Source organism: Ambystoma mexicanum, chromosome 10 (genome assembly GCF_040938575.1).
Source record: "Ambystoma mexicanum isolate Mex_15411 chromosome 10, UKY_AmexF1_1, whole genome shotgun sequence".
Classification (NCBI taxonomy): Eukaryota; Metazoa; Chordata; class Amphibia; order Caudata; family Ambystomatidae; genus Ambystoma; species Ambystoma mexicanum.
Genome location: NC_090932.1, coordinates 1,405,633,624 through 1,405,659,314, shown reverse-complemented (window position 1 = coordinate 1,405,659,314; position 25,691 = coordinate 1,405,633,624). Strand labels below are relative to the sequence as shown.

The window sequence follows — 25,691 nt, the reverse complement described above, 5'->3', positions numbered from 1 at the left end:
GAAAGATTTGGAGAAAGTCCCCCTGGGTGCGGCTTGCGGTCATGATTCTATGTTTAGTGGAAAAGAAGTGGGCCTGCGTAATTACTTCAGGCGGATCTGCTATATGGGAGCCCTTGTCAACCTTGCAGCCTGTGGGTGCGGTCCAGTAGGAGTCGGGGATGAGGGTTTGGATGAGGTCACTAACTTATGTTGGCAGGGCCTGGTCCGAGATTGCGGCTGGGACTCCTTTGATTCTAATATTGTTCCTTTGGACCCTGTTCGCCAAGTCCTCTTGTTTGCGTTTCATGTCCTCGCTGTCCTCCTCTAGAGACTGGAGGCTCCATTGCAGGTTTGCGAGCTGTGTCTAGTGGTCCATGACCTGGTCTTCTGTTTCACTGACTCTACGCTCCACTTCCTCCATTCGGTTATCTAGCCCCTCTATTTTAGCCGTAACCTCTGTCATTCAGCTCCGAAATGCTGACTTTTGTCCGCTAATGGGGCTTGTATGTTGTCTTTCGTGGCCCGTTGGCCCAGGGTTCTATCCGGCGAGAGGGTTTTGGTGCAATTAGAATCCGCTTTCTTAGGCTTCTCCTGCTGCTGTAGTATGCTGGCGATGTCTGCTGACTTCGCAGATTTCGGTTTTGCCATTTTGGCTGTGGGGGTTGGAGAGATGTGGGTGGGCTTGCAGTAATCTACGGGTCCGGGAAGTTGCGGGATCTCACCACTTTGTGTTTTGTGGGCATCCTGCTACGCTTTCTGACTGCGTATCTGGGCTTATGCTAGTGGTCCCTCTAGTCTAGTGTTGCTCTCGGACCCGCCTGGCTGCCTTGGTTATGTCTTTTGTATGCAGGAGTGGATTTGACTAGTTTTCTGGGCCTTTTGGTGGTTCTGATCCTAAATGGGGTCTATTGTTCCTCTTAGTTCGCTGTTCTGGGCCGCTAGCCTGAGGTCCGCTTGATGGGTCCCCTTAGTATTATGCCCACTGTTCTGTAGGGGCAGCTGGAGGTGTAATTTCTGTTGATGTACCCCAGCTATGCTGGTCTGCTAGGAGGTTCTGCTAGTCCCCCTGCGAGGCTGAGGCTGGGCCTGGTAGGTTTTGGGAGCTCCTGCTGCAAAAGCTCTTTCTTGCTGGTATATTTAGGGAAATGGGTGTGGGCTTTCCTGGGGACCTGTGGCAAGCCCTCTCATGTCCTGCTCAATGAGGCTCTAGGGCTGGCTGATAGGAGGGGGGGGGGGTCTCCTGCCCCGGCACCCTGAGTTGTGTGGCGCTTCCCTCTGATAGTTGCTAGGAGGCTGGCCCGCCTGTGTGGTCCTCCCTGTGGCTGGTGGGGAGGGCCTGTAGGGTAACTTGTGGGGCCACCTTGCATGAGGCTATATGAAGCTATGTTGAGGGCTGGGATGCGGGAGTTCTCGGAGCTCTCACCTTGTTGGGTGGGTGTATCAGAGATGGCGGCTCACTTTTCTGCCTCCAGAGCCCCTCCGCTTCTGCTACGTTGCTTCGGCTAGGTTGCCGCCTCCCTCCGACTTCGCCACAGGGGTCCTGTTGGGGGCCCGTTTGATGCCGAAAGGCTCTCTGCTGTGTGGGCGGGGGATTGATTGCCGGCTCCTTTCTTCTCCCCTGTGGCTGCTATGCCTCCGATGTAGTTGAGGCCCGACTGTCCTGTCGGGGCCCCACTGTCCTGTCGGGGCTCTTGCTTTATTGCCTACAGGCTGTAGTGGTGCCGGGTCGCTGCTGTCCGGGACCTCTGACCCTCTCCGCTCCTGCTGGCAGCCTCGTCTCCCCAGCGCTGTACTATCCTCAGCGCTGTACTATCCTCTGCACTTTCCCCGGTCTTACGCGGCCTCTGCTTCAAGAGAGCTTCTCTGTGGGGCTCCGACACTGTTGGGCTGCCCAGCGAGATGGGTGGTCTGGTCTGCCTTCTCCTCTGATCCAGTGCTGCTCCGGGAGGGTGTGAGGGTTGGCGCTCCCGAGCAGTCCTCCCCCACCCCCCACTGGACCTCTAGCTTTTGTTTCGTCTATGCCAGCTTGTTTCAGGAGGTTTTTAGCAAAAGCTTGGGCGTCCCACGGAGGATTTTAAAAAGGCGACCACATTGGCTGCACCTTAAGTCACCCCCCCTTGCCATACACTTGATGTAATCGACAGGTTCGCAGAACTCTTGGGCATAACAGCGAATTGAGAGAAATCTTGTTTGTACCCACCAGCCGACCTCTGTGAGCTCTCACAGAAGCAGTTGCCTAATTTAGGCCTGCGGTGAGTGAATGACACCTTTCAATATTTGGGTGTCGAGGTGTGGCATGACCCTGTTTCAGAACACCGGCATAACACACAGAAAGCTCTTTGTGTGGCGAACGCCATGAAGTTTTGGAAGAAGCTGCCTCTTGGGATGCCTGGACGGGCAGCAATGCTAAAAATGGTGATACTTCCGTCTTCCGTGCCTCTTGTATCAGTTCACTAATGTACCTCATATTATACCTAGGTTTTTTTTTCCGGCGGCTGGACTCATTGGCTTGTGACATCCTGTGGGGTTGGCAGAGACACAGAATTGCGTAGCAACTTTGCAGAGTGATTACACAGAGGGAGTGATGAGGGTCACCCATCTTGAGCTGTACTACCTGGCAGAACAGCTGCAGTTTGCAGTGCATTGGCTCAGAGATGAGGTTACGCAGGATACCCAGTTGCTGCAGCTGATGCTGGGGCAACATGTTTTGTCTATGGATGAGAAGGGTTGCACTCCCACGCCCCTCAAGGCTTTTGACATCAGGAAAGGAATTAGGAAGGGAATTTTGGCGCAGGGCATGGAAAATCTTAGGAACCCATGACCCTTATTCTCCAAACATCCCTTTGGCAGGAATATTTGCAGGGCTGCAGGACAATATTGTCCAATTTAGAAGATATTGGGAAGAGATAGGCATAGCGGCGGTGGGAGACCCATTGCAAGATGGCAGGGTGATGGACTTCCTCACCAGAAAATTTGGCATACACAGGGGGGTTACTTTCATATATGAGATTGGTCAGGAGGGTGGAAGGGAGGTGGCCGGGCTTTCGGGAGCGTGCTGAAGCTAATTCGCTGCTGGATGTCATATATGATGTGACAGAGGTTGGACACGTGGTTTTTTGGTTGGGCGATCTATTGCTGAGCGGTCTAAAGGAGGAGAGGCTAGTGGCATGTGGGAAGTGGGAGGAGGACTTGGGAAGGACCTTTACGGAGGATAATGGAACAGAGTTTGGTTATACGAAGGGGAGTTTCCAGAAATTCGAGATTTAAACTTACCCAACTTGTCATGATCTCTGCTTCCAAAAGGTCAGGGTGTTCCCAACTCCCTTGGAAGCAGATCCATAACCCAGGTTCCGAGTGCCAACCAGTCCCAATTGGGACCTTTTGGACCCAGTCCTGGCGCCAGTGGCACCAGGCTCATAAATATGCCCAGTCCCAGCGCTGGAAGCGCCGGGCTCATAATGCTTGGGTGGACTTACCTTCAGCAGACCATGCTGCTTACTTGCCTGCCAGTTGAGCCTCTGATCCTCTTCTGTTTGGAACTACTTTTCCTGTTGGGTGGGGCTGGAGCCACTCCCTAGATTCAGAACACTGGAACTCTTCTGGAAGGCAGGAACTCTTTTCTTACCAGGAACTCTTTTCTTACTTAGGCGTGGCTGTGGAAGGAGACACCTAAGCACTACAGGAGGCTATTTAAACCACACCGGTGGATGAATCTTGCTTTGCGTTATTCTGCAACCTCTGCAGCAGAACGCTCATCGTGTCTTCTGCATCCGGTCCTGGGCCTAAGGAAAAAGGCTTACCATCCTGAATCCAGTCTTCAGCAACACCTATAAAGACAAGAAAGAACAGGTTAGCATTCCGGCATCTGAAAGGCAAAGGCTTACCATCCTGAATCCAGTCTTCAGCAACACCTATAAAGACAAGAAAGAACAGGTTAGCATTCCGGCATCTGAAAGGCAAAGGCTTACCTACTCTTCGTGCGCTCCGGAGGTCTTCACACTGCATTCCGGCATCTGAAAGACAAAAGTTTACCAACTCTTCGCACGCTCCGGAGGCCTTCGGCGCTGCATCCCGCATCTGAAAGACAAAACAAGGTGCGTTTAAAGACATTGGGGAACTTTAATACTCACGTGCCATTACTCCTTTCCACATCTAATCCAGTGGGTATTCCGGCACCCTGCAGCCGCTCCGAACTCGTACCTGCAAAATAAAAAGACAGTTAGAGCGCATAGTGAAGCAGGCAACAAGCGCTTACTTACGTGCTTCCAGGCGCTTCTATTCATCACACGGGCTCCATCTTCAACTCACTTCAGCCCGTCATCCGCCATCGCCGGAACCCTGCAAAACAAGAGACATCATTACTAAAGACTTTAAAGACATTTGAATGACTCGAAACTTACCGTTCGTGCAGTAAACGACGGACAGCAGTCCTCTGAAGTCAAGAGGCCTGCGCTACCTATCCAGTGAAGAAACTGGTTACAGCACCCTGCCCCGAGGCAGATGGAGAGCTCGGCATTCACTTACCTAAGGTGAGAGCGTTAACCTTTGGGGGTCTACAGGAGAGGAGAAGAGGAAAGAGATAGGGACACCCCAATAACCCCAGTTCATTAACCCCATATTTTCTATCTGCAAACATCTTACTCTACACGTCAGGCATACAGTGCACAGAGGTCCAGCCCAAAGAGCCAACCGGGTGCTACACATCACCTTTGAAGATACGGTAGTCGCCCAGTCAAGACCGGCGCCTCTGCGAGAATCAGGTGAGCGTTACACAACTGTACATGGTGCACAGAGCATATCTGACCTTCATAGGATGGCCCGATTTGGGGGGGGGCTTGTGGATGCCCAAGGTGTGCACACAAGAAGGCTGACATGATGCACATGGTTTGGGCTTTCCCAGTGATTAGACGGTTCTCTGGGGAGGTGGCGGAGAGGGCAGCCAGGGGAGGGATTCAGATGCGCTCATGGCCCCCAGAGTTTTGTTTGCTGTGGATGAAGGATCTGATTTGCATATCGGCAAAGCACAGAATTGCTCGGGCCTGGATTTAGCGGAAGGCCCCAGGATTGAGGCCTGGTGGGAAGACTTGAAACGCTGGACTGGCCGAAACCACTGTCTGGCATAGAGCACTGAGACAGGGTGGTGAGAGTATCACAGAGGTGGTGGCCTGGAATGAGTTGATGCAGACAATGTTTGTATTTCTGGAAGAGGAATCCAGGTAACACACATGGGGCATGGAGATGAGGGTCAGGCGGATAAGACTTACATGGACATTGGTGTATTCAAGGTGATTTCTGGGAGGTACTAGTTAGGTGGGGTAGGGACCTGTGGTGGAGGTGGGCGGGTGACCGTGTGAGGTGGGGGAAGTTTTTGCGAAGGGTGGGGGGTGGGCTGTGCTGACATGTCGTATGCATGTATGTATGTTGACAATCAATAAAATATGTTTAAAAAAAATCAAGTTCCTCAGAAACCAAGAGGCTCAATCTCTCCCCTTGGTGTATTCACAGTTCTCAGGGAAACAGCTCTCTTCCCCAGGTTTTCTCTTCTGCACCTTTTTAAAGAATAGGTTCCAAATTCACAAGTTATCTGGTATCTTCCTTGCCTGGCTTTTCTCACATATTTGTAATAGTTCATAATCTCAAGGCCATTGGTCTTCCTTGAGATTCTCTTTCCACTTTTTCATTAGTTCATACAACAGTTCACACTCTCAAGGGCATTGACCTTCCTTGAGTTTCTCTTTACATTATCATTTGTACACACACTTGTCTTCCCTGGTATACTCTCCTGCCAGGACTTTATTAAACAAACGTTTAGTTAACACAATTGGGTGTGGGTCCCAGACTCGCAACTGTTATGACTTTGTAAAGTTCACAAGGTGAGGGGTTATCCTTCTCTCCCCATGTACTCTCTTGGACTTTACTTCCCTTTCAAGGGATATGGATCTTCCCTTGTCCAAGCAACTTCAACTTTAGTTTGTTTCCTTCTTTAAGGTCGGGGTTCAATTACATTCACTTCTTTAATGGCCTTCCTTTTGGACGCATGCTGTGTTTTTGCAAAGCAACACACTTTGTTAAACAACCCAGTAACCCACTTGTTTTCCCTGGGTTTACCGGTTGCATTCAGTGTTTCTTTGCTTCTGTCTGCTCCAATTTGTTGGCTCCGCTTGCTCCCCGTTAAGTGCTTCACACTATCCGTGTTCACCGTCGTGGTGCATGGTTCCCGTTGCCCTTTCCTCGGGCGGTGAACCGCCTGCACCTGGGCTTCTCCTTCGCAGGATCGGGTTTGCCTGCACGCAGTCTGCCACAGCAGGTTTCCCCTTAGCGTGGTGCTCGGCGTCGGTATGGGTTGCGATGCAGACGGTCATCTGCAGCTCTCTTCTCCCAGTCAGCTGTGTCAGGTGCACATTTAAACTTCCTGGCCTGATTATACATTTTCCAACAACTAGACTGCTGTGTTGGTCACCCGGTCCTTGTGATCGTCATTGGTCTATTGTTCTTTCTCATCTCGTGGCGAGGGGGACCATTTCTTGACTGGCATTGAGGAAGTGGGTATAGCCCCTCATTGGGAGTGATTATCACTACTCCCTGCCTCTTCCTTGTCACAGTTGTCAATATACTATTCTTAGTTGAATGTTGGGGAGTATCAATAGTGGATCTACCAAGAGATTGGAGTGGGACAATATGCCATTAAGACATGTGGAATAGAGGAAAAATCCCTGAAAGGAAATAGGGAGGGGGGTATGTAGTTTCCTCCAACGATGCCCTGTCATCTCCCAGAGGTTCACCTCCGCCCAGGTGGTCTTCCCTAACATATCAGCTCCCCAGGGTCAGGATGAGGTAGCGGCTGCCATCTCCTGGCCACATAGGGGAAGGCTACCTTAGGGAAAGAAGGGAGGACATCGCCAGATTCAGATTCATCACACTACATTAAATGCCCTTGCCGGTCTAGGTATATAGGTAAAACATCTAGGGCAGCGAATGCCCACATAATAGAGCAGAGATTACCTAATCAATGCAAGATAATGTTCTGTTGGTCAAGCGTAATATCGAAAAAAGCCATTAAGAAAATGACACATTTTTGATTAGTTGTGGATGTCGCACACCTGAATTATTGACATCTAGAACTCTGCCAATTAAAGAACAATGGATATTCAGAAGGGGGTCCCACTTCTACATTTTATATGATCATTCTGAATGGGCCTGGCTACTGATCCTTAATTGATCTGGACTTGCATGTCCTCTTTGGCGCAAGGCCTGGTTAATGTGTGAATCTTCTTTCATTTATGTTACTCTTTTACTACTTTTAAACCCTTAGATGGTTGCATGTCCTCCGTCTCCATACACTGTGACAAATCCAGGGACTTTATCCCTTCTCCTTAAGGGGGAGACACCCCCTTTAGGACTAGGGAGGGGTGTGCCTGCTACACGAGATACTCCTTGGGGGACAGGGCAAGTGAGATCACTCTGGGGTGAAACCCACCCCTCCCCCACCTTTGGGTACAAGGAAGCCCCAAGTCAGGGTATGACTACACCTTCCTGGGAGATAGAATCCCCATTGTTTATGGGTTCTGTGCAAGTTGAACCATGTTCTACTGTAGATGGTCCCTTTAACTGATAATGGCTTGGCTTCTGACCCCACTCTGTTGACCTCTGTTAAAGAGGTGCAGAACCAATCCTATCAATCCTGTTTCCCAGGAGAACCTAAAAGGACAGACTATTGTACCTACAGGGGAGGAGTGAGCTTAAGCCAGCTCGCGACACTGGAAGCCTGCGCTGTTACTCTGGGTGGTTCGATCCTGGAGGCAAAACCATGTCAGATGTGCGGTGGGTGGAGGACTCCCAGAGCCTGTGGAACACTGCTGAGCCAAGGAGTGCAGAGCGCCTGGGGTACCCTAAAGTGGGAGATCGAACCCCCGGAGACGCGAAACACTCGTGCTCCCGAGCAAAGACGAGGATTCACTGCAAGAGAGCAGACAACGTCGAAGATCCAGCTCCACAGCCACTGGCTCCTTCAATTAGCAGCGCTACCAAAACTCAGGTATGTGGCCGGTACAGAGAAAGGGTAGGAGGGCGGTGAGACTCAGCATTCCACAAGGGGGTGAAAACTCAGCTATGAGAGGCTGAGACAGAGGACCCCTGGAGGGGGTAAGAACATTGCAACAAACACATTGCCAACGAGGCCCAATAGTCCACGAGTGACTGAGAGAGCCAGGATTGTACTACACCTATGATCAGTTAAGCCGGATAGCCCATACAGGGCTAACTGGGACAACAAAGAGATATCCCATAGGCAGAAGCAAGGGATATCCCAGAGGTTCAACACCCAAATGACCGAATTACAGAAACACATTTTGCAATTCGAGACCAAACTTTGTGAGCTTCGCATAATCTTGCCGACGGGCACTGGGTGCAAGAGTCCCCATCTGCAGACTGTCTTGAGAGAAACAGAACTGCTCTTGAACTGTCTACAGGCTGAGTCCTGACCCAAGAAGGGAAAGAGTTGAAACTACTAGTGGGTTTGGGAAGGAGGGAGCAGGCGCCCTGTGATCGGGAGAGGGGGGGGGGTGGTGAAGAGGATACTCCCATAGGCCTCTTTTTGTTACTTTGTTGTTGGTGGTAGGGCAAGCAATAAAACCAAATAGGTGTGGGACGGAGGACGAATGTTATTTTTCAGACATCCTGACGAGCACAATTTTTTGTTATGTTTTAGAGTAGCAAACTACCATCACGAGAAGTAGGGATGGGATAGGCATTTCTTTCCTTGAATAAACTTGAAGTCATTGAAACATGTCTTCGAGTCAGTCTCCTATGTCCGACTTAGACACACTTATATTGTGGTATGTTTTCTGGTAAACCATTACAAGTATTTGATGGGGAGGAATGAGGAAATGCTCGCACAAGTTACTTGTTTCTTTACAACTTGTTCCAAAGACAACTCCTATATGCTAAGATGTGGGATTCCTAAATAGTTGTACTATAGTGCAAGTGCAGTGTCATTGATTGCTACTGTGTCATCAAATTATTCTCCTGCAACTGAGATTTATGCAAGCTAGTATGAGGATTTTGTAGTTCATTACTTCCTAAAAATAACTTTACAATATAATATTCCTTCCTGTCCTGATCTAGTTGGAAATCGTCTGTAATGGTAGTGCTACCTATAATTATACAATTGCCTCTGTATCTTGCGTGTTGCGTAATACCAATATATTTGCATAACAGAATTTGTGTGTTGCCTTTTTTTAGGTTCCAATATTCTGGATTGAATATTGAAGTTGGGGACAATATTGTTTACTATTAAATCATAAAAGGGCATATAAATGTATCTGCTCCGCCATGAGTCCTCACTTCACATTCGTTTGATTGCAAGTTTCAAAGTTTTTTTCTTCCTTTTTTTGATCAGGTGATAGGTGTATGAGTAACACATATATACATTGCATATAAATATATATTGGATAGTTTTTGGTTTCTTTTTAACTTCTGCCTACAGAACCATATTGACATGTCTTGTGTTCTGGTTCTGAGGAAAACATTCTATATGTGTTACACGCTGAAACATGTACTTTATATGATGTCAAAAATCAATATGGGGAAAGATATGAAACAAATGGGGGAATCTGGATAATTGAATCGGAAACGGCACTAGAGTCTATGCATCTGTGTGTCATTTATTTAGATTAAACTGTGTATGCATAAATGTCGCTCATAGATCTAGTTGGAATTGTGTGTTTTGGGGTATATGCAGTACCTTTTTATGTTACCTTGTAAAAATAATTTTAAACAAATGAAAACAAAAATAATGCGGTGAAAGCATCGCTGAACCCATTTTTTGTTCATACTCAGCTTTTATGGACCTGAATATCTGTGTTATGCTTGAATTAGTCTGTGGCCTGCTTGATTTAATATTTTTTCTTCTCTTGCTCTGTTATCTGTGAGTTGAAGCATTCGTTTTTGAGCTTTTGAATGTAAGTGTATATTTTGTGTGGTTTGTAGCTGAAGGAAATGGGGGCCATTCCATGTGTGGTCAGCTCTGGATTACCTTGAACCCCCTATCCCCTTCATATGTCATACAACATCTGGATGATAGCCTGCCAATGTGGAGATGAGACTAAAAAACGTCCATGGAGCAAAGTGAGACACACTGGGCCCCCATGCACTAAAACTAGACCGCTTTGCATCTGCTCCTGTGTTCTCTCTCTCACAGATTTTTTTCTGGTGGAGGCGAACACGGCTTTGCAGAAATGGGGCTAGTCGACAGATTGAGATGCCCCTCATTCTCACTGAGCAGCAGTCACATTGCAGGGCAAGTGTGTGTGGCAGTCGTACAAGGGCTGCAATGCTGGCCTAGACACTCAAAGTGGTTCCCACTGGTGCAAAATGTATCTCTGACTGGGAAGGCTTTCATCCTGGTTGCTGCATCCTCTGCCTATCTGGTGTGCTGCTACCTCCCTAGGCCGCCAACATCTAGCTTGGACAAGAGAGGTGGAGCAGCCATGACGTTAGCTACATGGTAGACCTGGCAATAACCTACAAAAGGGTACTAGAGCACAGAGGGAGCAGCCAGGGTTGTAGTTGCTGTGGAGTCCTAGAAGTTGCACTAGAAAGAAGTGCACAGGAGACCAAGTGCATGCTACAGAAGAATTGATCAGTCCATCTCCAGATTGGAAGTTAAGATTACAAGTTAAATGAGAGGTTTGGGAGCTTGCTGGAGAGAGCACGTATCAGAGGCACAGGTTAAAAAAAAGCATGCAGGGGCTGGGTAATGGCCAAAAAGCAATGGAAAATAAGTCAGAGGTCTTAATAAGGGAGAACAAAGTGTTATAGAGACAAACCGGGTACCTGGAGCATTCAATAAGAATAAACTTCATAACAGTCCTGGAGCTGCCAGAAAAAGTGTGAGGAGATGCTTTTATAGAGCAGGGGGAAATCACTAAGTTACGGGACTCGTGTGTGCAATATGACCCCCTTTATGTAGACCGTTTCTATAGGATTAAAGCATACCTGACAATGGTGAGTAGCAGGCAGGAGGAAGATCCACTCTTACATTTACGGTGAAAGATGTAAGGGATAAAAATATAATCTTGGCAGCAACGTATGGGGGGATGCCTATTGAAATTTGTGGAGAACCATGAAATACACCTTTTTCAATACTGGGCTCCTGAGATACCGAAAATTGGTATCCGTCAAGGGGGGTGTGGCAGCCTCCCAGTCAATCGGGAGGCTCAACAAGTGGGCTTTACTACACAGTAAAGCCGTCATTCCGAGCCTCCTCAGACTGCGAGGCTGCCATCTTCCCCCGCCAGGACCGAGGTAAGTGTGCCCCATGCTCCCCTTCACCCACCCCAAACCCTTTTCCACATATCCAATCTCCTCCAACCCTGCCCCATTTACCTGGAGCTCCCTTGTCCTTCGCCGGCACCGGCAACACTAGTGCATCGCTGCAATGACTACCATGGAAATGGAAAAGGGACTACTTGTTCCCTTCTCACTCTTCCATTGCATGCCGGGATACTAATAGCAATACACCTCTCGCTGGGGGGTGGGGGGCATTACTGGTCAGGCTTTGCTCTGGCTTCTAACATATGTCCTGGGGCATTACCTGACAGGTTATTCTCCCCCCCCCCTACTCGGAATGTATTGCCTGAATGACGTCAAGAAGAGGTTTCTAGCATGAAGGGTGAAAGTAGGACTACCTCAACTGGCCATATTGAGTGTTTTTTTGAGGGTAAAAGAATGTGTTCTGGCACTCATAGGGCAGAGGCCCTCTTGAACTTATTCCTGGTGCCATGTATTGGGGCTTGTAAAGCCATGTCTGAAAGTAAATTGCACTCTTGCACTCTTGTACCTGGACCTGAGGAAACTACTACTCTCCTTTAATAATCTAGAAAAGCATGTAGGCCTGCTTTGGACCTTATAAGGCTTTCAGTAATTGCATAGCAGTGTTATTTACGTAATATTGTTTGTATTGAAAATTGGATTACCCTATAACCAAGTTACACCATCTATACCACATCAAAATTGAAGAGGAGGTGGGGCGCTCGAGAGCCTGAGCAAAATGGCGGTGGGTTAGAGAATCTCCACTGATAGTCAGAACATATAACTGACTCTCACCCTATTAATGCGCAACTATTGCCGAAATAAAGAAAAAATCACAGACCGGAATGGAAGAGGGGCCGACAGTGAAAATTCCATGAGAAATCACACGGGGGTCCAAGACAACTGGCAAATAAATAACGGGTACACCACGCCCCGAAAGGCAACGGCGCAGGAAAAGAGCACGAAGAGCAGCTCATGGTCAACAAATGGCTGGTCCACCCCCCTATCACAACAATATAGCGGAGGGCCTCAGCGAGGTATCACAGGCAACAATGAGAGAATAAAGCGACCCGAATGCTGTGAAGCAGAAACTGACGGACCCTGTCCAACGATAAAAACCTCCAGAGCGGGAGAGCGGCCAGGGAGCACTAAAGAGGAAGCACAAAGGTGAGGGCGTCCTGCCTATGCTACGCTGCCCGGGGCAGGAAGGCACGGCTGGAGAGGCTAACAGAAGAAACCACAGAGCGTACGAGGCACCCAAGCCAATACAATCGAAGGGGCAGCGGGGCACGAGGGTGCGGACACTGAGCTGAGCTGGAGACCTCAGCTTCCCAAGTAAGTCAGCGCACTGCGGGGGTCCCTTGGCAATGACGCAAACCTTTCCCCACAGACCTGGGATGTGGCTTGCAGCGGGATGCTCCCCGAAGCCCAAAAACGCCTGGCACAACAAGCGCCCGGACACTGCACTTAACGGAGGGGCAACCCCCACCCGTGTCTGTCCCCCCGAGGGTGCCCACATAACCGCAAGGTAAGGCCTTACCCCACGCTACCATAGCACCCGATGCCCAGAAGAGAAGCAGCGGCCGCGGATAAGGCGCAGAGGTGGCCCCTTTGAAGACCACAACCATGCCCAAGGAGAACCAGTCTGAGGGAAGCATTGCACTCCCCGGTGGCCAACCAACCCCGATCACGAACACCCCCTGTCCATAAACACCAGCTACGACCGGACACCGGCGAAAGCCCATCAACACAATGTTGCCTTGCGGTGAGCAATACAGCCGGCATACCCTGCAACGCTGACCAGAGACTGAGACAACCTAGTCGTTATAGGCATTGAGGATCCCCGGAGGGAGAAAAGAACAAATAAAGGTCCCGGGACACAGGCACAGAGGAGGGCTGGTGACCCCTGCTCCCCAAAGGGAGACCTATGTACAACAAAGGGCCTCCCCCTCCCCGCACCCCCATATGAAAAACACACCGCCACCCGGCCTGAATCAGGGCTTGCTGGGGAATACAATCAGCCAGTATCAGCAGGGGAGCACTGGGCACGACCAACGGCCAGCCCTCACACTTAATAAGGGGGCTAAATATGCCAGAGCCCGCCCTTGTAGAGGACCACAGAGCCACAACGCAGCGCACAGACGGCCACAGGGAGAGGGCACGCCACCTAGAAGAGAAACAACGGTTGGAGACGAGACGCAGAGAAGACCCGACATTCGACCACGACCCCACCTGGGGAGAATCAAATGCAGACTTCACCCCCCCCCCATCCGGAGGCCAGACACATCCCGCGGGAACCGGCAATGAAACGGAGGCCTCCTGCCCGCTAATACCCCATGGAAACCCGTCAAAGAAAGAACTCGGGACACAAGACTCAAACAACGGCGAGACCCCAGACCATTGTGGGAAGCGGGGCAAGAAGACTAGTGCCCGCAAGTATATAAGAAAGGGGAACCACCAAAACCAATAGCCGGTACCCAACAAACACTGAGGAACCCGAGGGGGAGGCAGCATATGACAACTCGCAAGGACAGTAAACAAGGGGCACATCTGAAGCAATGAAACTGGGCGGAAAAGGGGAGGTAGACCATCAAAGGGAAAAAAAACCTGCGACCGCCCATCGACACCCACACACAGCCCCGGGGAGTGATCTCGGGTGGCCAAGGCCCCCCAATCAAAAGTGAAGGTGCATTAAATCTACACATTGGCACAAGCGCAGCAGCGACCAACCTAACCGCCCGCCGAAAACCCACATTACCTGCCCAAGGGGAAGAAACCCAAAACCCCAGCGAAAGACACCCTGCAATCACCATACGTGGCACAAGTGCAATAGGGGGGCATGCAATAGCAGGCCCACGCCCCAACCACCAAAGACGCCCCAGAAAGCAAGCAAGCAGGAAGCCTACCCAGAAGGTCAGCAAGGAACAAACCAGAAATGGATGTTCAATCGCAATTCCAGGCCATAATAGCCGAAATGAAGCTAATCGGCCAATGAACACGGGAAACGTGTACGGCGGTCCACGACATAAAACGAGACCTCCAAGACGTACAAAGCAGACTTGCGGCCCAAGCAGAGCGAACCACAGACAACAGCGCATCAGCGCCCTGGAGGACAAGAAGACGACCACAAAAAGTGAGCTGGACGGGGTCATACGGGAGGTGCAGAGACTGGGAGAGAAAATAGACCAGGAAAACAGATTCCGGAGGAACAATCTCCGAATAGTTGGGGTCCCGGGAAACGCCGAAGGGAGGGACATGGAAAAATGTATATGCGACCTTCTACTGAACTCCTTACACCTAGCCAACGCTAAGAACCTCATCACAGAACGTGCACACAGGGCTGCGATCCCCAAACCAACACCAAACGAGCGCCCGAGGGTAATCGCCATGCGCCTGTTAAATTTCCAACACGAAGTAGCCATCCTGAAGGCGTACAGGGCACCAACACCAGTGTGCCTGGACGGATCCGAGATACTAATTTTCAACGACTACTCAATAGAAGTCAAGAAGGCACAAAGGCTTGAACCCCATATTTGAAGCACTCAAAGCACCCTGCCCCAACATGATCGCTCACAGACAAAATGGAAGTGGCAGAAAACAGGCAGAGGACCCAGGGGGTAGGACGCGGATCAGAGGAAACGCACCGGGAAGACATGAAGCCGGACCACTTCTAAAACACTACCCGTGTGGTATAATTCACTGTGACCTACCACTAACATGCGACCTGAAAATAAGACCCCTCGATCAACGCAGAGCAATACGCCTTAAGAAGACGAAACAAACAGAAACCAATCTCCATGAGAATGACTGGGGTGAGAGACAAGAGGATTGCCAGAAGGAGCTACTCCTACTACACCCGTCACCAGGGCCACCAAGGCAGGATATATGGGAAGAGGCAGCAAACCCACAGTTTGCACCCACCAACCCCATATGTGGGCTTTTCAGCCATGTATTGGGCTAGGGCCGGCTGTTTGGCCCACCCAATGTTAATCAAGTTTGTTATGTAGGCCCACAGTTGGGCCTGAGTTATACTATTTTGTTGAAGAAGTTAAGCTACAGGTTGAATAATTTGAGACAGAGTACAGAGACATGCTCAACACAAACAGCAACACTTGTAGCTAAGGCCGACATGAACCCCCCTCGAGGCCTGACAGCAAAACATCCCACACAACCACACAATGGCTAAGCTCACTCTAGTGACATTAAACATCCAAGGTCTGGGCCATCCCATCAAATGCTAGCGACTGCTCAACTACATTAGAGATCTCCAAGCAGACTTAAAATTCCTACAAGAGACTCATCTCAATCGCGCTGAAGCCGGAAAATTAACACACGTCTGGGTAGGCACCGCAGTACACTCTCCGAGCCACGGGAAGCAGGGGGTATCTATTCTAGTGCACAAACAGGTTCCCTTCAGGTGCAACACACATACAATGATAAGGAAGGGAGGGTGGTGCTGATACAGGGGCTGATGCAACAACACGCAATCACCCTACTCAACCTCTACGCTCCCACAAGAGACACGCCAGCCTTCTTTACTCACACATTCACCAGCTGCGCCCAGTATATGCAGATCTTAACGGTGATCGGGGGGGGGGGACCGAAATATAATCTGCACTAGACGGACAGGGGACCAAACTCGACAACACATCCAACAGCAGAAAAAGGATGACCCTACAAGCCCTAATGTCTGTCCTGTCGATAGATGTATGGCGGCACGCCCACAAGAAACGGCAGGACTACACGCATTATTCTCACCGCCATCACAGCTACTCAAGACTGGACTACCAGCTGATGCCGGCCAACAAAATGCACACAGTGTCAGATTGTAAAATCCTACCGACCACAATACCAGACCACGCCCCGGTTACACTGCACCTTAGACTCCCCAACACGGCCCGCAAATCCCCTGCATGTCACCTAAACCTATGTGTCCAACAATACCCCAACATAATAGAGCATCTACGGGACTATATCGAAGGGTTCTGGGAGGACAATAAGCCAGAGTTCACCCCATACAGGAGCTGGGACGCGTTTAAGGCATACCTCAGAGGGCAATGCATATCACGCTGGGCATACAAACAAAAAAAGTGGGGGGAGGGAGAAGAGGCTTGCCTTACTGCAGAGCTTAAAACACTGGAGACACACCACAAAGCGGTCAGGGGCGAACAGGTCCTATACCAAATCCGGAAAATAAGAGCGGAAATCAAACAAATCACCACAGACTGGGCACAAAGGTCATACACGAACTGGTCACAAGTGTATTATCTAGAAAATGACAGATCACTACTTCTAATGGCACTGAAGAAACGGCAAGCCGCGCAAATGATCACAGCCATCAGAGACAAGGCTAACAACCTGTTAACAGGGGACGAACCAGTAAACACAAGATTTGCAGAATTCTACCAGGAATTATACATCGCAACCGACAGCCACAACCCAGGCCATCGAAAACTTCCTTGACTCAATACCTATTCCTAAAATATCTATAGAGCAGACTAACGCACTCGACACCCACATCACTGAAGCAGAAATCACGCCAGCATTTGTTTACCTCTCCCACAGCAAAGCGGCCGGGCCCGACGTGATCCCAATAGATCTATATAAATGCATAGCAGAAGACATTGCCCCAAAACTGGAAGCAGTGTTTAAAGACGCACTTACCCATAAACAATTGCCCAAGTCAATGCTGGAGGCCAACATCATAGTGTTCCATAAAGGCGGCAGGGACCCGGAAGCATGTGGCTGGTATAGGCCGATTTCACTAATAAACTCAGATGCTAAGATCCTGGCAAAATGCCTCGCCCAACAAATCGAAAAACTCCCTACCACAACTGTTACACAATGACTAAACGGGCTTCATTAAGGGCAGACATTCCAACTATAACATCCACAGGCTACTACACATAATAGCGGGTACCAGAGCTCCCCCAAGATGCCATTTTGGCAGTAGACGCAGAGAAAACATATGATAAAGTGCGATGGGAATTTATGTTCTGCATGCTGCCCAGATACGGCTTCTCCCCCGAGCCTCGTCCACCTGATCAAACTCTTATAGACTGGCCTGACTGCCTCGGTGGTCACCAACGGGGTGGCCTCTGCCAAATTCTAGCTTCAGTCGGGCACACACCAGGGCTTCCCGCTATCGCCCTTACTATATGCCCTATCCATCATACCCCTGGCTATTAGGATGCACACAGACCTGAACTGGATGGGCATACACCAAGGACCAGAAGAACATTGAGTATCGCTGTACGCAGACGATCTACTAATATACACCAGCAAAACTACAGCGACCCTTCCCTACATTAAATCACTCCTGCAAAACATTGGCCCAATGGTGGGTACAAAATAAACTGGAGCAAATTGGAGGTCATGCCCCTAAAACAAGATTTACCTTGGGATCTGGGTGGGATCGCATCATTCACCCTCCAAACCCAATCCAAAAAATACCTGGGGATCCACATCAGCGCCTCAATAGAGGAACTACGCGACCTGAACTTTCCACCGGTCATCTGCAGTATAAAGGCAGACCTGGAGCAGTGGGACACCCTAACACTATCCTTGACGGGGAGGATCAATGCCCTTAAAATGAATTCTTTCCCTAAACTAATATACATAACCATGATGCTCCCAGCTAGCCCAACGGCAAGTATGTTCAAAGAAGTAGACACTGCCATCACTAAATTCATATGGCGAGGGAAGAAAGCCTGAGTACGCCTTCCCATATTACAAGCAAGCAAAGCCAACACAGATCTTGCGGCCCCCTCACTACTGGCTTACTACCAAGCTGCACAACTATGTTGGATTAAACAATGGCTAAATGCAAATGATGACAGGAGCTGGCAAAACATGGAAGCGACCATGATGTCCCCACTCACACACATAGAGCTAATGGCCACACCGCTGCCCCAGCTCCCAGCGATGCTTAAAACTCACCCAATCATAGGGCCAACCATCCAATAATGGCACGGACTACGTGCAACACAAGGGGCCCCAACCAAAGCTGCACCACTATGGGCAAGCATAAGATCATGACTGGCCTACGGACAACCGTAGACGATCCATATAAACCAGACAACAGAATGGGCAAGAATAAGGGTGATGGACATTACAGAAGAAGGATCACTCATAAGCTTCCGAAATGCACAGCGCCTAGTAGGGTTAGGGGAAGGAGACTGGCTCTGCTACCACACCATCCAAACTTCTATTCTTAGACACACATCAGCCAAATCCCGCCAATGCCCCCCTACAGTGCGAGAGAGAAATGGAACAACACGTGGAAACATTCCCACGAATCCACACATTCTATGCCATGCCATCCCAGAAAACAAATATAGAATGCAAGCACTAGCTGCGCTGTGGGCGATAAGATCTAGGAGCCCCAATTAGCAGCCCCGACATGTTCACATACTTCCAAGCCATTCCAGAGTCTGTCTTAAAAATAGAGAGAGACAATACAAAATCCTCCATAGACTATACTATACCCCAGTCAAGCTCCACAAAATGGGCCTTCAACCATCAGATATATGCTGGATGGGCTGTAAGGGCACAGGAACAATGGGACATCTACTCTGGTCCTGTCCCGCAATATCTCCCTATTGGCTCTAAATACACCGTCACCTCACTAACATAGAGGGGGCAGACCTAGCCTACACACCCAGCGCCATGATCCTGGGGGCTGACCGTGCAGACTGGCATGGAGACACACTCACTCGCAAGCTTATAAACCTCATGCTATTCACGGCACGCAAACTTCTAGTCTGGCACTGGAAGGCACCATGACCACCCTCCCACAAAGAATGGGGCACAATCCTCTCCAAGACAAGCAGACTAGAGCGGGCGGCCTTCAAACACCAATCAAGGCTCAACGCGGAGAGGGGGGAACGATATGGAGAGCTATTGGACGCATACGTCTAAATGGAAAGGGACAACCCACTAGAGACAGCCCAACCCTGGGCCAACCGACCCAAAGCCCCAACAAGCGCACCCCCAGCACGACAAACATAATATGAGCATGTCTCGGGGGAAGTGGGGAGGACGACGCTCTGGGGGAAAAGAGGAGGAAAAGGGGTATACAATTTCATCTTGTTTGCTTGTGTTCTTGGTTATAACATACTGCCAGACTCAGACTATAAAGCGACATAACTATTACATGACTCTGATGCCCAAGCATTTCTCTATGTATACCGGTTAAAGGTACAATGCAACAGACAACCTGTAACATTCATGAAAACCAATAAAAAGAGTTAAAAAAAAATAATTGAAGAGGCCTCGCTGTGGGAATCCAAATTGTGTAATTAGGGCTGTTGTCTGCCATAACTTAATTTAATGGATTGCCTGAATGAGGGCTTACACCCCCACGTTGTTGTACTTTTCTTACTTGATAAATTCAATAAAATAGTTAAATACATGGTGTTTGAATATGTGGTCTATACTATTGCTTCCCCTATTCCTTCTCTGGTGTGACATTGTGAATATAAAATAATTTGTGTAATTTACATTTTTTGTATTATTTAAATTAGTTTAGAATATTTGTTTTCTTTTTGAAAATTGTCACCACCTGAATATTGCTACATACACTAAATGATGTGTGTTCTGGTGCTGAGTAATTAATGGAAGAGTGAAATAGAGATAATTCCTTTGAAAGGCGTTTGCAAAAATACAATTCTATTCTACGCTTCCTAAAATTACTCCTTTAATCAATTCCTAAAAGCCTTGCCTAAGTACAATGCTCCAGCCCCGAAAATGGCAATAAGTGTCACCCTACCTCTATGAAAGAGTCCAGTAATTGTTGCAGAGCTTCCGGAGTACTTTCGTTATATAGACAGTTGATTCTGGATTCCAGAATGTCTTCCAATTTCAAGAGTTTGGGCGAATTCTGAATACAGTGGATTTGGATGATCTGGTATCCGATGAAACATATTTGCCATGCTGATTTGGAAGGCTCAAATCAAGTCACCTAATGCTATTGTTGGTTGTTAATTAAATATTTTATTACATTTTCTATATGGCATAACCTACTTGATACTTTTAAGTGTCTCATCTTATTTAAATGTATTTTCTCAGTGTGCCGTTCGTCTTGCAAAAATGGTGGGCTATGTAAGCGCAGGAACAGTTGAATACCTCTACAGTGAAGATGGCAGCTTCCACTTCTTGGAGCTAAATCCACGTCTGCAAGTAGAACATCCTTGTACAGAAATGATTTGTGATGTAAATCTACCAGCTGCCCAATTACAGGTGCGTAAAATACACCCTTTTTGTTTTGATGAATCGCACCATGATTTGTCTCCAAATAATTAACATGGTTTCATGGTTGTGTCCATTGTGTTTTTCTGACAGAACACGTGTCCATTACTGCCACTTTTTTTAACATGCTTACTAAGCATGTATTCATCTTTTGTATGATTGAGATCTTTATGCGTCTTCGTAGCTTGCGCCATTGTTTAAATGCAATGTTTATTAAAATCTAGGTAGGTTCAAGACTTTGTGCCTCATTATGAGTTGGGCGGTGCAGTAAAATGCGGCGGTAATATCGTATAATGCCTCATTACCGCACCACTCAACTAGTTTGGGGGTAAGGTGGAGGGAAAACCTCAAGCAAGAAGCTGGAGGTATTTCCTCCCACCTTACCGCCCAAAATCGTCCAGCGACAGTAATATTGCTGAAATGACCCATGGAGTCCTGTGGACTCTGATGGGGACTAACACTGCCTATAGCCACTTGTAATCCAGCGGTAATACTGCCGGACCAAGTGACAGTAACAGTAATACATTTTGGTGGTATCTCAGTGGATTTACAAAAGAGATACCACCAAACTTGTAATTAAGTAGTTTGTCTTTCACAATTCTTTTTTTTTATTGCTTGCATTCTATTTTAAATCTAAGCCTTTTATTGTGCAATCATTACCCTCAATTTACTGTCTCCATTAGCGTGTTATGAATGAAATCACAATTGCGTACCTGTGCATATCTGTACCTTTCTGTGCACCTGCTCTGTTATTCACAGTAACCTTTCTTATTTGGTTACTGTGGGGATTTATAAACCAACACGCTTGTTGGGTTGTTAAAAATGTGCATGGCAACTTCTTCAACGTCTGCTGGTAAACTAACTACTCCCATCCTTTTTCATGTTCTTTCTATGTAGATTGCCATGGGTGTACCCTTGTACAGAATTAAAGATATCCGAATCCTTTATGGAGAGATGCCATGGGGCGATGACCCTATATGTTTCGAAAACCCTGCCAATTCTCCAAGCCCTAGAGGGCATGTTATTGCTGCTAGGATAACCAGTGAAAATCCTGATGAGGCAAGTTTTTTTAAACAAAATTAGACATAGTTCATGTATTGATTACACTGGGATGTGTGTAATTAACTGATCGGTTTCATTCTATATGTTGTGCAAGCATATACACATGTTTATACTAGAATGTAGTAATATATTGCTGCCTTATAGTAAATTGTTGTAGTTAAGACCTCTGTGTTTTAGAGATGTAGTTGCGTAAACAGTAGGGAGTAAAGAGCAAAGTGAGGCATGTTGTGTCTGGGTGCCTAGTCAGATCTGTGGTATGAAGAGGCACTCCAGAAGAGCAGTAGTTAATGATATTAACTATCCACATGAGCATGAACGGAGGTGATGTACATTTGTGTGTGAGTGTGGCTAATAGTGACATACAGTGATTAAGAAATGGGAAAGGCCACAGCAAGAAGTTACGTGAGAAAAGTAAAAAATAGGACATAGAATCCGTCAATGTGCCCTGGCTTGGTTGACCTCCTTTTTCACTAACCCTCTGGTCCAACTGGGGTCTTTCCTCTCTTCTATCTCTCTCTCTACTTGTGGTGTTCACCAGGGGGGTCTAACCTCTCTGCCTGCCTCTTCAACCACTACCTGGCAACTCGTGCCCACCGCATCGATCCTTTCTGCTCCAATTTTCAATGTTATGCGAATGACACTCAGATGTCTTTCAGGCTCCCCCTCAACCACCTGTGCTTCTTCTCTCATACCAGACTGCCTGGCTGCAATTCAGGAATGGTGTGCCGCCAATGATCTTTGCCTTAATGCCAGTAAGACAAAGATCCTCCTCATTGGGTCTCTCTCTCTCTCTCTCTCCCTCTCTCCCAACTCCGGGTCCTGTTCCTGCTTCCTTCCTGTGAGGCTAAGAACCTTGGTGTCATCTTCGACTCCACCCTCTTCTTCTCTCCTCACATGTGACATCTCTAAGAAGTCAAACTCTCAGCTGCAACTCCTCAGAGGTATTGTTCCATATCTCACTTTCCCCCAGAAGCTCACTGTCTCCAGAGCTCTGGTCCTCTCTAGGCTGGTCTATTGCAACAGCCTTTTTCTAAATCTTCGTGCCTCTACACTTCTACCTTTACAATTTATCGAATACCGGACTGCGAGACTTGTCCTTGGCCTCAAGCCCAGGTATCGTATCCCTCCAGCTATTCAATCTCTTCACTGGCTTCCCGTGGCTGCAAGGATCAACTTCAAGACCCTCTGCATCATCCACAAGGCTTTCTGGGGCCTGCAACCGGTATACCTCCAACTTTCTCTTCCAAAACATCTTCTCAAGCTTTCCGCTCATCTAACTCTGAGGGTCAGACACTTCTCCAAGCTGAAAGTTGGGGGCAGATCTATCTCCTCGACTGGGTCCTCCCTCTGGAACAGCCTCCCTGCCTCTCTCAAACTTGAGCTGAACACCTCTGGTTCCGGAAGCAACTCAAGACCTTCCTTTTCGCTTCCGCTTTCTCTCTTCCTCTCCCTTGCTGATGCACCTGACTGCTGTGCATACTGTTCACATGGACACCCTCTGAACTCTGGCTCCTGCATGTCCAGTTGCCCTTGCACTTCCTCCGGGCTCCCCAGAACTGGTATGTATCTGCAAACCTACAGTCCCTTCTCTCTGCACTTATGAGCCATCCTCTGGCTGCACTTGTGAGTTAACTACACTTCCCCTTTCCCCTGCCCCCTGGCACTTTGCCCCTTCCCTCTTCCCCGCTCTTGCACGATCTGAATGACACAAGGCCTAGTAAAATAGTTGTTTTGTCCTCCCTTTGTTTCCCCCCTCCTTGTCTTGTCGCGCCTAGTAACAGGCGCGTTATAAATGCTACATCCTATCCTAATTTTTCTGTGTGTGGAAATGGCCACCCGTTGTGCGAACATTATTTTCCATGTGCGCAACTGACTAACGAGGTAAACCAGTTTGTGAGCGTGAGTAGTTGGTGAGCTATCATGCACAAAGCGTGTATAAGGGAGTTTCTCCTTTCCAGCCACTGCAACTCTTTACAAATCAGTGTAAAATATGTAATTGACATAACATTTTCCAAAGATACACTAAAAAACATTATATGTGATCACAAAGGGATCAACCAGTCAAAGACTTAAGGCTCTGCCACAGTACCTATCAAAAGTGCTCTTCTTGAGACAATTTAGAAAGTGTTTTATTTTATTGGAAAAAACTCGTCTGTGCTACAAAAAAGAAATGCCACGCAAAACTGATGTGGCTGGCCAAAGATTGACAAGATACAATATTTGCAGATAGAATAATGGAACTAAAAGGAACCTCAACTATAATGAAGTAATTCAAAGGCCCGGAGAACCTAATTTGTATAAGGATGAAAATTGCATCAGAATAACTGCACCACAGACTATTAAAATAATTCCTGTACCTCTGCATTGTCCTGTGAACAGAGCTGTGACAACACTTACTCAAAACAACACTTACTCAAAACCTTTCAGCTAAGAGGCATACCACCACCCATTTTTGCTCACTAAAAACAGGAAAATGTGGCCAACAAAAATGGTAACAAATGAACATATAGGAGCCTACTACACATTGCTTCTATGGTGGTGAATCTGAGGTGATCAGCCCAAAAGCCCTGACCTGGATCCCTTCTCATGTGGCCTGGGAAAGGCGGCTGCTTCCTGATCCTGACCCTGGGGTTGGTATTATGCGGGAGGATCACATGGGAGGAGATTCAGGTCAGGGAGAATGTGAGACCCCTTTGGACAATTTCCCTAATGATCATACAGTCTTAATGGCATATTGTAAAACTGATGATTTTGATCTTGTAATAAACGAGAACATTATGGACTTCAATGCTCTTAGTACTGAGACGAGGAAGAGGTGCCCAGCATTACTAAACAATGAGCGGTCTAGTTGTTGTAATGACCAACACCTGAGCGGGATCTTTAAACATTTAAAGGCCTTTCAGATGCAGGCGAGGGTCAAGCAGCGGAGGAGAAGTGGAAGTTGGAGTTGCTGATGTACTCGCAGCGTGACGCTGTGTAGAAAACATGGCAGAGGTCCGGACTCCTGAGTTATGCAGTGGACGCGCAGAGGACGCGCAGCAGTAAGAGGTATAGAAGCCAGCCACGTCCTGAGAGAGAGCTCTCTGCACCCTGCGAACTGCTGTGGTATTGGGTTGTTACTAGAGAGTACACAGAGCTGCAAAAGCTCAATTGGAGGTCAGCGCGAGTGACAGCAGACTGACTGGAGCTGTCAGATGCTGAGGAGGTCCTGAAGAACGAAGCAGAAATACCGGCGAGTCAGAAGGAGACGGCAGGGCATACCGGTGAGTTGGCCTGAAGCAAGTGACCCTGGGACGCTCCGAAGGAGACTGCTAGATAATCTCCCCCTGCCACTGGCTCCTTCCCTCTTCTCCTCGAGCACTCCCTTGTACACCCTCTGCTTAATGTGTGAGTGAACGCGCTCACTTGTACTTTTGTGTCCGTCTCTTCCCTTTCTCCTGAGCATTAATCTTCCTCCCCGTCCTGCACTTCTCCTCCTGCCCCCTCTCCCCTCACTTCTGTTACTGCACTTGCACGCTCCAAATTGTCTGAAGACCTAGTAGGAACGTTATTTTGTTTGTCTTCTTCCCAGTTTCCCCCTCCAACCTTATTTATTTTAGCATTTTTGTGTAATGCTCATACCCACGGGCATCATAGGGTTTGTACAGGTGGATACAATAGTACAATTGTAGACAAAAAAGCATTAAATGGGTAAGGTGGTAGTAAAGGCAAAGTATGATGTAGCAAATACTTAATAGTTAGTCATACTTTTTAAATAACCAAGTTTTCAAAGGTTTCTTGAATGCAGAGTATGGGGGCTCATTTTTTTAGGTGCGGAGGAAGAGAGTTCCGAAGGGAAGGAGCTTTCGCGCTGAAGCTCACCCCACACGCTCTGCCAAGTCTGAACCGTGGGACAGCTAGGGCAAGCTGATTGGAGGATCGGAGAGTACGATAATGTTGTTTTCTTACGATTTGGTTATTGAAGTGTTTAGGGGCTTTGTTGTAGATGCAGCGGTGAGCAATTGACAATGTTTTGAAGCAAATGCAAGCTTTCATAGGTAGCCAGTGGACTTCCCGGCGGGTGATCCGATTTGCAGAGGCCCAGTTCTGCA

The 25,691-nt window shown here is 48.2% G+C and overlaps 1 protein-coding gene across 1 annotated transcript in view; it reads left to right on the top strand.

Moving 5' to 3' along the window:
• The window catches only part of ACACB (acetyl-CoA carboxylase beta), a 3,851,763-nt gene that overhangs the window by 954,874 nt on the left and 2,871,198 nt on the right, over window positions 1–25,691 (top strand). The window contains exons 11-12 of the mRNA XM_069619430.1: window positions 20,359–20,529; window positions 21,436–21,597. Of these exons, the coding sequence (XP_069475531.1) occupies window positions 20,359–20,529; window positions 21,436–21,597 (333 nt within the window). The remainder of the gene's footprint in view (window positions 1–20,358; window positions 20,530–21,435; window positions 21,598–25,691) is intronic.